Source organism: Panthera pardus, unplaced genomic scaffold (genome assembly GCF_024362965.1).
Source record: "Panthera pardus isolate Hobbes unplaced genomic scaffold, ASM2436296v1 HiC_scaffold_4, whole genome shotgun sequence".
Taxonomy (NCBI): domain Eukaryota; kingdom Metazoa; phylum Chordata; class Mammalia; order Carnivora; family Felidae; genus Panthera; species Panthera pardus.
The window spans coordinates 6,199,287-6,211,356 of record NW_026526969.1 but is presented as its reverse complement, the minus strand read 5'-3'; the positions used below and the strand labels follow the sequence as shown (position 1 = coordinate 6,211,356).

Sequence of the window (12,070 nt, the reverse complement as noted above, 5' to 3'; positions counted from 1 at the left end):
TTGCTGACAAGGCATTTTCACATCCTCCTATCGTCTGACAGTTGCCTTCGAGAGGGAAGGGCTCGGATATCCTCCTCTGACAACAAGGAAAGTTGAGGCTGAGGATGAAACCGACCTCCCCATGGTCACACGGCCGGCAAGATGCTCCTGGCATGGGCAGGGATGGGTGAACTGATCTGGGGAGAGGACTGTCCTTGATAAAAACCAGCATGTGTGGCATAATTCTATTGGCATTAAATTATACAGCAAATATTGGGAGAAAGAAAAAGAAATCAATGCCAACCTTGCCCTCCTTGGCCCAGAAGCAAAGATGATGGGTGGCAATATATATATATATATATATATATATATATATATATATATTGAGAGATGTCACAGTAAAAGGTTGTCCAGGCTGTTGGGAGTGGCAGGCTCAGGGAGCCCGAGCGCATGCAGGAAAAGTGTCTGGCTTTTGCTAGTGTTTTTCCTTCAACAGGTGGGTGGGACCCAGCCAGTGTCTCCTGGCGTAAGTCAAGCATCTACAAATCTCTCTCCAGCTCCACTCATGTGCAGAGCTGCTCACGGTCCCCTGGGGACCCCCCCTCCTGTTCCTTTTGCACACCTGGGCCCACAGCCCCATCTGGACTCCCCACAGACCTCCCCTGCTCTGGGCCTGCCGTCTGCCTGGGCCTCTCCTGCACCCGCCCTTCCTTTCCCCCGCCTCTGATGTGCTTGGCTGAACTGGGCAGGGAAGGACAGCTTCTTAGTCACTTCTTTGGGCCACAGGTGGAAAGTTCTAGGGCCTGTGTGCTCCCCCTCCCCCACTCTTACTTCTCCAAGTGCCAGTTGGCTGTGTCCCAGGAAAACAAGGGCAGGAAGTTGGCAGGGGCGGGGCAAGGTGGGGGTCTGGCCATCTGGCCAACTCACTTCTGTACTCAGAAAGCTTGCTGAGGGGCTGGGACCATGGTTAAGGAGGCTCTGATGGAGGAGTGCCCATCCCATCCTGGGCAAGCCCTCGGCCTTCTCCGGCCTCAGCTTACCCATTTGTGCAAAGGCTCAAAGAGACCCTGCCTACTTACTGATGGGGAGGCTGTGATGAGGTCATCACAGGAAAGCACTTAATCTCGAAGGGTAGTTATCTCTGTTGCTCAGCCCACAGGCCTTGGGGTGTGCTGTTCCTCAGAGCCTTGTAAGGAAAACCCTGGGAGGTGTGGTCCAGGCAGAAACCATCCCTGTTTGTGTTGGTGTGTGTGCCTGCCGGGGTGTGTGTGTGTGTGTGTGTGTGTATAGGGGAGAGTGGGGGAGGGCGTTTGGGAACCAGGAGAATGCCTCCTGCCTTACTGAGCGCCCCGAGCATTCACTGAGCATCCCTGTGCTGAGACAGGCATTGCTTCGGTCTTTGGGAGCCCCCCAGCCTCACAGAGGGGCCGGATGCGTTACCGCCAACCACAGTGCAAGACCGCGACTTCCCCATCACGCTAGATTGTCCCAGCCGGCCCTGCGGTGTATCAGGTTGTCAACACGGGGTCCAAAGGCCTCTGGTGTGCCCAGGGCTCACAGAGGACTCCAACCTAAATCACGCATGCTTGCTGATGCTTCCACGGGAAGCCGGAGGACACACAGCCACCCCAGGGCACCGAGCGTGGTGCTGGACAGTGCTGGGGGCTCTGGGACCTGAAGATCCCCACGTGGTGGCGACCACGTGGAGGGTGAGGGGCTCCCTTGATCCAGCCACTCTCCTTGAAAGACCCCCTCAACCCCTCCCCTGCTTTCTTTCACCTCTATTTAGTTTCCAGAGACATCTCCCTAGGGTGTGCGGGCACCTCTCTGCCTGGCATCCAATGCCCTTGCTGATCCTGATGGGCTCAGTGATACTTGGGGCAGAGATTTCTGGCCCTTTCTCTCCAGCCCCTCCCCCACGACCCCAGGGTCTGGTCAGACTGGATTCCTCCGGGTTCCTAGAATTAAGTGCATTCCACCCCCCCACCCCCATCAGCACTTTTGACCTCCATGTTTCTTCTCCCCAAATGTCTTCCTTCACCTAGTCCCGCTGCCTTGCAAACTCCCGTTTGTGGTGATTCCTGTTCTCAGTGTCCTCTGCGCCCCCAGAGTTGTACCACGCAGCTCCCCTTTCCTTCCAAGCCCTCTTCCCAGAGCCCCACCTCCATTCTGTCTGTGTTCTTCCTCCCTTTTGAAGCCTCCTGGGACTTTGCCCCCATCCTGGCTTTATCTGACCACCTCTCTGTGTGTCTTCACAGAGTAAACAGGCTTTTGCTGGGCTTTGCTCCCAGGGTCTGGCCCGTAGCGTGTTCTTGGTGATCTCCCCCACTCAGGTCTGGCCAAACAGGCTGCAGCCCCAGGAGGAGGTGACCGAAACTCTCCTGGTAGGGGGCAGGAGTGGGGGGGGGCAGGTTTCCCTCTCTCTTCTCCTCTGGCAGGGCTGGGAAGCCTGGTGGTGGTAAGAGGGGGGACAGCAAGTAACAGACCCAGGAGTCCTGGCTCCCCAGCCCCTCGTTCCCCAAACTGCCCTCGTCGAGCCAACACCAAAAACGCGGGTGAGGCAAGTGGGTGGATGGTGAGAATGGGGACAGTAGTGATCAGGCCAGTGGGGAAGAGATATGGACAGGACTACAGTAATTGTGGTGGGGATTTTGTCCTCAGACCCCCTCCCTGAGGGTCTCCACCCCATCTGCCCACCCAAGCCTGGAAGGAGGGAGCCCTGAGGTGTGGAGATCCTGTCTTTGGGACCTGAACCTGGCTGGGCGTGGCTGCCCCATGGGTCCAGGTGCCTGTGGACTGTGACTCAGTGTCTATCTCCAGATTGACCTCAGCAAGGGCCTGGGGGCGGGGGTGGGGGGGTGGGGAGAGGGCAGTTTCCCCTGAGACCGGCTCTCCAGGATCCTGACTCAGGGGCCCAGGGTTGAGGCCTTGAAGGGCCTTTGTTGGCCCTGACTCTGGAATCCAGAGAAACTGGTCAGGGGAAGTCCCCAGGGACGGAAACCCCTCCCTCTGCCCCCCGCACCCCCCCCCACGAGCCATATAACTGCTCCAGTCTCCAGTCTCCTGTCAGACTGGAGACAGGAACTGGTCCGGTCACACTCGCTGTGCTGGTGCTTCTGACTCTGGAGCGATAAGGAGCTGAGCCGACCGTCTCTGCAGTGAAAGTCTTCCCTCTAGACGCCGAGGGTCTGTCCTCAGCGCTTGGATTCCTACAGCCCCCGGGGCCGGATCCCCACAGCCTTCCAGGTCCTAGACCCCGGCAGACGCCGAGCCATGGCCTCCATGGGACTACAGGTGATGGGCATCGCGCTGGCCGTGCTGGGCTGGCTGGGCGCCATACTGAGCTGCGCGCTGCCCATGTGGCGCGTGACGGCCTTCATCGGCAGCAACATCGTCACGTCGCAGACCATCTGGGAGGGCCTGTGGATGAACTGCGTGGTGCAGAGCACCGGCCAGATGCAGTGCAAGGTATACGACTCGCTGCTGGCGCTGCCCCAGGACCTGCAGGCGGCCCGCGCCCTCATGGTCGTCTGCATCATCCTGGCCGTGCTGGGCGTGCTGCTGTCCGTGGTGGGCGGCAAGTGCACCAACTGTGTGGAGGACGAGAGCGCCAAGGCCAAGACCATGATCGTGGCGGGCGTGGTGTTCATTCTGGCCGGCCTGCTGGTAATGGTGCCGGTGTCCTGGACGGCCAACAACATCATCCGGGACTTCTACAACCCGCTGGTGGCCTCCGGCCAGAAGCGGGAGATGGGTGCCTCTCTGTACGTCGGCTGGGCCGCCTCGGGCCTGCTGCTCCTCGGGGGGGCCCTGCTGTGCTGCAATTGCCCACCGCGCACCGACAAGCCCTACTCGGCCAAGTACTCTGCCGCCCGCTCCGCCCCGGCCAGCAACTACGTGTAAGGTGCCGCCACTCAGCTCTGTCTCCGGGCTTTGCTTCTCCCTGGACTGAAGGCGCAGCCCATGCCCCCGGGGATGGATGTTCCTGCCACGGGCCGCAGGCTGCACAAGCAGGGACTGAGCCAGGCCACCGGCTGGCAGCCCCTTCCGGCCCCCTCGGACACCTACCCAGAGCCTCCTCTACGCCAGCAAGGATGGATGGACAGAAAGAGACTCCTGTGCTGCCCTCCTCTGGCCCCGGGGACACAGGAGAGGGGGTGGAAGTAACAGGGTGCGGCGGAGGGGGGGAGCTGGCTCCTGCCGGTCAGGAGAGCACGGCCCTGAATTTGCTTGGGCTCTGCCTCCGCGGGTGCCCGGCCCACTCCTGTGTTGGCCGTGAGGATGGCTGGCGCCTCGCTCCCCCACCTGCCCGTGGAGCACAGTTGACACAGAGTTGACAGACGGGTTTAGAGGGGAGGGGTGAAGGCGCTACAAACTGGTTTGGGTGGTGGTGGGGGAGGAGACCGCGGAGGCTGCCCAGGCTGCCTGCACCCCTCCCTGCCCCCACCCTGCAGCCTCAGGGCTCTGCCTCAGCGGCCTGGGCAGGAGGACCCCAGCCTCTTGTGACCGGTCACGCCTGGATTCGCCACCCCTGCCAAGGTCGTTGGGCATCCTGGGAAGAGCAGGGGGAACGGTCTTTCTCTGGCCTTCATTCCCAGGAAGTCCTGGACCTTTTTTTCCCTGCCTCCTCTCTGGTTTCTGTTTTGTAACTTAATATCTGTTTGTCATGGTAATTACTATAATTTTCTACAATAAATGGGACCTGTGCACAGGAAGACCATATCGTTTCTGATTTCAGCCGTGAAGGTGGGCAGGGGAGGGCTAGAAGCCTGGGCAGGGGTGAGGGAGGAGTACGACCGCTGTGTGGTGGTCAACACAAGAACACTTAAAAAAACAACACCACCAACCTGGTTTCGAGGAACTGTGACAAATCAGAGCTGGCCCTCACCTTGGGAATCACCTCGCTCAAGCCCTTCGTTTGCTGGAAGGTCAAGGCGATCATAGGAAACGCACTGCTGAAGTGCTGGGGACCCCAGGGGGGAGGCCACGTGAGAACACTCAGCCCTGGGGGGTGGGCCACCTGCCCTCTATCCATCTTTGTCCCAGCTCTGTCCGAACCTGGGCATCCAGGTTGGTCTGCTCACCCTCCAGGTCCCACGTCCTGGCCTTGGCCCGGGCTGTTTCCTGCTGTGGGTCTAGAATGTCCTTTTTGCCTTTCTCCACCCCTCGGAATCCTGCTTGTCCTGAAGGCCAGGCTTCAGTCTTCCTCCCTAACGAGCCTTCCCACAGTCCCTGTGTGGAGGAATTATCATTAGTCCTGATCATACCCCCAAGGCCTGGGGGTCACTGAACCCTTTCACCAGGCAGACACGCCCTGAGCTCAGCTTTCCGGCTCCTTTAGAGAGGAGGAAACTGAATCCTGGCCATGTGAAGGTATTTGGCCAAGGCCAGAGGCACGGGCATGAGTTTCCTGTCCTCGAGTTAGCGTGAGAGGGCCCACCACGGGAGGTGTCAGGAAGTTACATCTGTGGCCCTGTCGGGGCTGGCTCAGGGGCGGCCTGGGGTGGGGGCCCTCTCTGTTCTGTCTCTTCTCACTTCTGTCCTTCTCAGGGACGGACGTCAGTTTCCTGGGGAAGAGACTCACAGAGCCAGAGTCCTGCTACCCCTCCTGGGACTCATTTAATGGGCAAGGTTGGCTCAGGGGCCCCATTGTACGGATGAAGCAGAGGAGGCCCAAGGACGGGCCTGGAGGAGGCCTGGATGAGAGGGTCAGAGGCCAGCTGGGGGCTGAGGACTGGGCCTCACTCCCTCCACCTAGGCCCCCTCCTGCTTTCGGTACAGGTAGACGATGCCAGAGATGAACCCATCGCTGTCAGAAGTTCTGGGCACCACCTCAAGCTCGGATGTGGCCAGTTCCCACCGGTCCACAGGCCAGGCCACTAGGCGTTCCCACGCCCCGGCCTGCTCCAGCCTGTCCAGGGTAGCCTCCAGGGCCTCCTTGTAGTGAAGGTTGGACGGGTTGGTCCGGGTGGTCAGACACACCAGCCCCCCTAGGGAGAGACGGGGGCGGGGGTGGGGGGGGGAAGAGGTGAGTCGGGGAGGGGCAGGAGCCCTGGTTCCAGGCTCCACCCCTTCCGGGAAAGGTTATCTTTCCTGCTCTTCCCTCAAGGGCGTACATTCTCCCCACCACCGCCACCCCCACCGGCCCCCCACCCCCCCGCCAGCCTTTTCCTATCTCCATGCCTTTGCTGCTCACTGTTCCCGCCTCAAGGAATACCCTTCTGAGTTTTCAGCCTCCTATACCAACTTCCAGGCTCACGCGTCCTTTACGCTGGGAACTCTTGGCTTAATCCCCTGGACAGAGGGGACTCCCTCCTCAGTGCTCACCCAGCCCCTCTGCCGGAGGATGTGGTGTATCAGGATGCACGGGAAGGAAGCCCTTGGGACCTTGGGTAAGTCCCATCACCTCTCTGAGCTGCAGTTTCCCAGCTTACAGAGTGGGGCTCGTTTCCGGGTCTCACAGGAAGGACCACATTAAGCGCCGGCTGAATGAATGAGTGACATATCCTTTCTGGTGTTCCCTAGACGCCTATGGCGTGCCCAGTGCGGGCTCAGATACATGTAGAAGAGGCCAGTGTCTGGAAGGCTTCCTGGAGGAAGCAAGGAGGAGAAGCCGGGCCCTGCAGGGTGGGTGGCTGGGGCTTCGTGAGAGGAAAGGCTCTGAAGCAGGGGAGCCTGTGACAGGGGCGCAGCAGACGGGGCTCTAGCCAGCTCAGGGGCCTGACAAGCGTGGGCGGGGCTGGTTATGCCAATGGGGGTTTCCTGTTCTCTTGAGCCCCACCACTACCTCTCTCTCTGACCCCATCGAACACCCTGCTCCCTGAGGCTGAAGCCTGCCCAGACTGGCCCAGGCTTAGCCACAGGCTCGGCTCCTGGCAGTGGAGGCGAGGGGGACAGGGAGAGGATGCGGCCTTGCTGCCACAGGCCCACTTTGGGGCTTCCTGAGCCCATCCTGCAGCCAAGTCAGGGCCTCAGCATCTGCCTGCTCAGTCCCCCATGCTCCTTTCTGCCTCTGACTCCCCGTGGCTGTCTTCCTGACCTGTTTGGGCCTGTGGCTGTGTTCCTGTGCCCACTGCCGTCAGCGCTCCCCACCCCCACCCCCCGCCTGTCCCCCGGAAATGCCTCTCTTCCCTGAATTCTCAGAGTGTGTGCCCTGGTCCTTTTCCCCACGCCCCTTCCTGGGGTGCAGTGGGGTGCAGTGGGTTGGTGATCGAAGCCCAGAGGGCAGGGTGCGTACTCCCCCTCCAGAGCAGAGGCCAGCGTGGGACAAGGCACACAGGAGGAGCACAGTAAACACAATCCTTAGCTGCACATCAACCCACGGGTGGAGGTTACAAAAAGTGCTCACGTCTATCATCTCACCTGAGCAGCCCATTTCACAGATGAGGAAACTGAGACCAGGAAAGAGCAAGAGACTCACCTGACAGTTGTCAGTGAGTTCGTGAGGGAGCCGGAAGACGAGGGAACTGAACTGAGCCCCCACTGCGTGCCAGGACTGGAGCAAAGGCCTCAGACACGTCTTTTCACTCAGTGCTCACTGCCATCCATTGGGGAAGGGGCTCTGTCACCGCTCAGAGGCGAGGAAACAGAGCCAGGGGGAGTGGAGCTGCCCAGTGGATAAGAGGGCAAGCTGGCTACTGGTCTGCCCTGCCTGCTTGCCTGGGTCTGTTGATGGTGGCAGCTGGCGGCTGGGAAGCTAGGCTAGGCTGTGTGACCCTGGGCAGGACCCTGCCCCTCGCTTAGCCTGAGACATTCGGAGGTTAGTGTCTGTGGGTGTGCGGGGGGGAAGGCATTCACGTGGGGTTGGATGGGCCTGCTCCTCACCTGGCTTGGTAACTCGCAGAAGCTCAGGTATCGCACTGCAGGGCACCTGGCCATCGCTGAGGGCACCCACCATCAGTACCGCATCGAAGGTCCCTGTGTGGAGTGTGGGGTCTGTCTTTGGTGTGGCCTCATGATACCCACAGGGATGACATCAGATCACGGGGTAGAGGGCTCAGAGAGAGGGGCTCACAGGGGCTCAGAGAGGGTCCCGGCGGGGGTTCATGGGGCTCAGTGTGGGCGGGGGCTTGTGAAGGGCTCAGCAAGGAGGATGGAGGCTGGACAAGAGAAGGGCACTCACCGTCGAGGTGCCTGGGTGGGGAAGGGAAGTACCTTCAGAACTGGGCAGAGGCTCCTGGCCCAGGACGCAGAGGCTGAGATTCTGGTAGAGGCCACGGGCTCGGGCCCGTTCCAGCATCCCTGGGCTCCCATCCACCCCATGCAGCTGGAGGAAGCCCCGAGCCTGCAGCTAAGGTGGGGGGACTCAGTCACAGTTCACACCTGCCATCTCCCAGCTGGGTCCCTGCACCTGGGGAGGGCAGCAGGCTCCGCAGTAAATGTAGTCCACGTGTTTGGGACGGGTGAGTCTGAGCAGGGAGGCAGAGTTCTGGGGCCAGGGGTGGGAGAAAATTTGAGCGAGTGGGGAGTTGAAGAGAGGACAGGGGATGTGGGGAGGCCTCACCTCAGCAGCCACCAGGCCGGTGCCACAGGCCACATCCAGGATCAGGGCAGCATGGGGTGGGCCCGGAAGGGCTTGGGTAAGGCAGTCTACTGCGAGGCGGGGGGCGCGGTACTGCAGGGCGGCCACATCCTGGGGACAGAGTACTGAGCTGACCGGCAGCCCGTGCCCCAGTGTTTGGGTGACCTCTGTGTAGGGTGGTCTAGGAATCAAACAGGCCAAGCTGTGTGTGTGTGTGTGTGTGTGTGTGTGTGCTTATTGGCACCTCCTCCAGGTGCAGTCCCAGGGTGGAGAGGTCTTGTTTCCTGATTTTTCAAGGGGCTGCCAATATGGAAACATGGGGCTGGTCAGAGGCCAGAGCTGCTGTCAATGAGCCGAAGAGGGGGCCAGTCCTTGAGGAGGCAGGACTGCCGGGTCTCACCTCATTCTCACAAGCCACCCTGGGATGATGCAAAGCTAATTATTCCCTCTTTAGAGATAGGAAAGTTGAGGCTGGGCAAGCAAGAGGAGAGAGGGGAAGGAGCCTGGCCAGTTTACCTGGTCATAGTCTGGAGCCCAGCGGTCATAGAAGTGCAGCTTGTGGCCCAGGTCGGTGATGCCATGTGATGCCCCCACCCGGGCCCGCACTTCGGACAGGCTCCCGCCCTCCTCCTGCGCCATCCTCCTGTGGGGACACAGGCTTGGTGTCCGAGGCACACTGCAATTTCTCCCATTCCCACCCCTCCCACCCAATCCCATTTCACAGGCGGTGACACTGAACACACAGAGGGCGAGACTGTAACACCTGGAGTTCAGGGCTTGGGGGAGGGGTGCTCCCTGTGGCCGGAGGGAGGACATGACCCTACCTCCCCACTCTTTAAGCGGTGAGCTGGCGTCCTGGACCTAAGGGTCTCTAAACAGGTAAAGGGTCAGAACTCACCGCCAATCGGACTCTCCCGCGGTGCTTAGAGCCGGAACTCGGGGCGGGGCCTGTACGCCGAGCCGGGCCCCGCCCCCACCTCCCTGAATGATTGGCTTTCCGCTATGAGAAAGTACCCAATCAAAGGAAAGCGCTGGCAGCCGCCCCCGCTACCAGCCAATGAGCTCAAAGTTCTTGGCCTGTCTCTCTAGCCCGGGGAGATCCAGACTTTCCGAAGCGTTTTCAGGGTATCCGCGTTTGGGAGCATCTCTGTGGCCTCCGGGCTCTCGATGTCCTTCATTAGGAAGTGAGAGCCTCTGAAATCTTAGGGGGAAGAGGGGGGCCTAGGTCTGTGCTGACAGCTCAGAGCCTGGAGCCTTCTTCAGCTTCTGTGTCTCCCTCTCTCTGCCCCTCCCCCCTCTCAAAAATAAATAAACCTTAAAAAATTAAAAAAAAAAGGGGGGTGTGTGCCCAGGATCAGCCTTCATTTTTAGACCCCACGGCCTGGGCAACGCTATCCTGTAGAACTTTCTATGGTAATGGAAATATTCTATACTGTACGCTTTTCAATACAGTAGCTACATGTGGCATTGAGCATTTGAAATGTGGCTAGTGCTACTGAGGAACTGAATTTTGAGTTTTATTTTGCCTCAGTAATTTAAATAGCCATCTGTGGCTAGTGGCCTCTGTTTTGGACAGCGCGGAGATCCTTGCTGCTCAAAGTATGGTCCCAAAACTTGCATCCTCTGCTCCAGCATTTTTAGCTCTGGTTGCTCCAGGGGACCCCCTTAGGGGAGGTTTTTAGAAATGCAAATTCTTGAGCCCCATTCCAGACCAATAGAATGAGAATCAGATTGCGGGGTGGGGCGGAAGGGGGGGCTGGGAGGGGCCCAGAAATCTAATTTTTTTTTTAAAGTTTATTTATTTTTAGAGAGAGGGCACTTGGGTGGCTCAGTGGGTTGAGTGTCTTGACTTTGGCTCAGGTCATGATCTCACAGCTCATAGGTTCAAGCTCAGTGTCGGCTCTGTACTGACAGCTTGGAGCCTGGAACCTGTTTTGGATTCTGTGTCTCTGTCTCTCTCTGCCCCTCCTCCTCTCATATTTTGCCTCTCTCAAAAAGAAAATAAGTGTTAAAAAATTTAAACGACAAAAGAAGAAAAGATATCTTGAGAGAGAGAAAGAGAAAGTGGGGGAAGGGCAGAGGGAGACAGAGAGAGAGAATCTCAAGCAGGCTCCACACTCTCAGCACAGAGCCTGACGTGGGGCTCAAACTCATGAGCAGTGAGATCATGACCTGAGCTGAAATCAGGTCAGACACTTAATGGACTGAACCACCAAGGCGCCCCCAGAAATCTACTTTAAACAAACTCTCCAGCTGATTTCTATGCAGCTGAAGTTTCAGAAGCACTAGCCTAGAGGACCCTTGGGGATCAGAGTTTGGACAGGTGGAGTTTGGGAGTTTGTTACAGGTGTCCAGGAGGGAGGTGATGGTAGCATGAACTTGGGTAGCGGTCATGGCTGTGGAGAGGAGTGGATGAAGGTCAGAGACGTTTAGGCAGTCGAGGCAGCAGGGCTTTGGTGGTTGAGAGCGCGTGGCCTGGGGAAGCGAGTCGTTGGGAGTTGAGACTTTGGGTGGATGATGGTGCCATTCACAGCCAGGGAAGCCCGGGAGGAGGAGCAGGTTTGGGGGCAAAGAGGATATTAACCGCTTGGGGTTGTTGAGTTTGAGGGGTCTACGTGAAGATGTCCAGGAGGATGTTTAATGCCAGAGTCTTGAGCTCAGGAGACAGGACAAGCGGGAGACAGATTCAGGGTCACGAGTATAGCCAGTGATTGAGGCAGCCAATAATGGTGGGATGTGCAGGGAGAGATAAGAAAGGATGAGAAGAGAAGGATGGAACCTGAGGACCCCTAACCCTTCAGGGTGGAAGAGGAGTGTCTAGGAGAGCTGGAGAAAACCCAGAGAAGTTGGGAAGGAGGCCAAGAACAGAAGAGTCTCAAAGAGATGAGGAATGGCCAACACTGAGGTGTGTCGAGAGGTGGCATAAAATGAGGCTTCGGAAGTGAGCCCTGGATATAGGGATGTGGAGGTCTTTGGGGGCCGAGGGAGACCCTGACAGCATACACCGGTGGCCAAATTTACCACCTCTCCCTGAGTTAGACAACGTGCCCCAGCCTCCCTTGTATGTTGGCGTGTCCGTGTGGTTGAATTCTGGCCGATAGAAGGCAGATGTCGGTAAAGTGCTTTATTTCCAGACCTGGACCATAAACGCTTCCTATCCGATCCTCCATGGAACAGGGTCCAGGCGCCCAGAGGAGAGTGGGGCTGCCAGATGACGGAGTCGGGGACCCTAAATGATTGTGTATAGCACAATCCACCTCCCCCACCCACCTGCACGGGACTGTAACATGAACAAGAAACCCACTTCATTGTGTTGAGCCACGATTTCAGGATTGTCCGTTACAATAACGTCATTTCCCTTCGTTGACACGGTGACCTTGGCAAGAGCAGTTTTGGGGGAGTGGAGGTAGGGGAGGAAACCCAGATGTCAGCTGTCACCTGCCAAGATCCAAACCCAAGTCTGTTTTAGTCCAATGGTGTCCGGTGAATGTGTCGTGAGTCCGTTGTGCTCAGCTGACAGAACAGAACACGTGCAAAGCTGCAGCCAAAACACAGAGAGATTTACGAGAC

The 12,070-nt window shown here is 58.4% G+C and overlaps 2 protein-coding genes across 2 annotated transcripts; one reads left to right on the top strand and one right to left on the bottom strand.

The window, feature by feature from the left end:
* Window positions 1-3,116: 3,116 nt before the first annotated feature.
* On the top strand, window positions 3,117-4,694 carry CLDN4 (claudin 4). Its single transcript, XM_019421687.2, has one exon. It carries the CDS (start codon window positions 3,253-3,255, stop codon window positions 3,880-3,882), a length of 630 nt encoding a protein of 209 aa, XP_019277232.1. The 5' UTR covers window positions 3,117-3,252; the 3' UTR covers window positions 3,883-4,694.
* Window positions 4,695-5,573: 879 nt separating this feature from the next.
* METTL27 (methyltransferase like 27) lies at window positions 5,574-9,467 on the bottom strand. Its single transcript, XM_019421686.2, is given in 7 exon segments — window positions 5,574-5,847; window positions 5,849-5,969; window positions 7,804-7,896; window positions 8,134-8,269; window positions 8,483-8,611; window positions 9,017-9,143; window positions 9,399-9,467. Coding segments are annotated over 6 exon segments (729 nt in total). The 5' UTR covers window positions 9,140-9,143; window positions 9,399-9,467; the 3' UTR covers window positions 5,574-5,720.
* Between the last annotated feature and the right edge of the window lie 2,603 nt (window positions 9,468-12,070).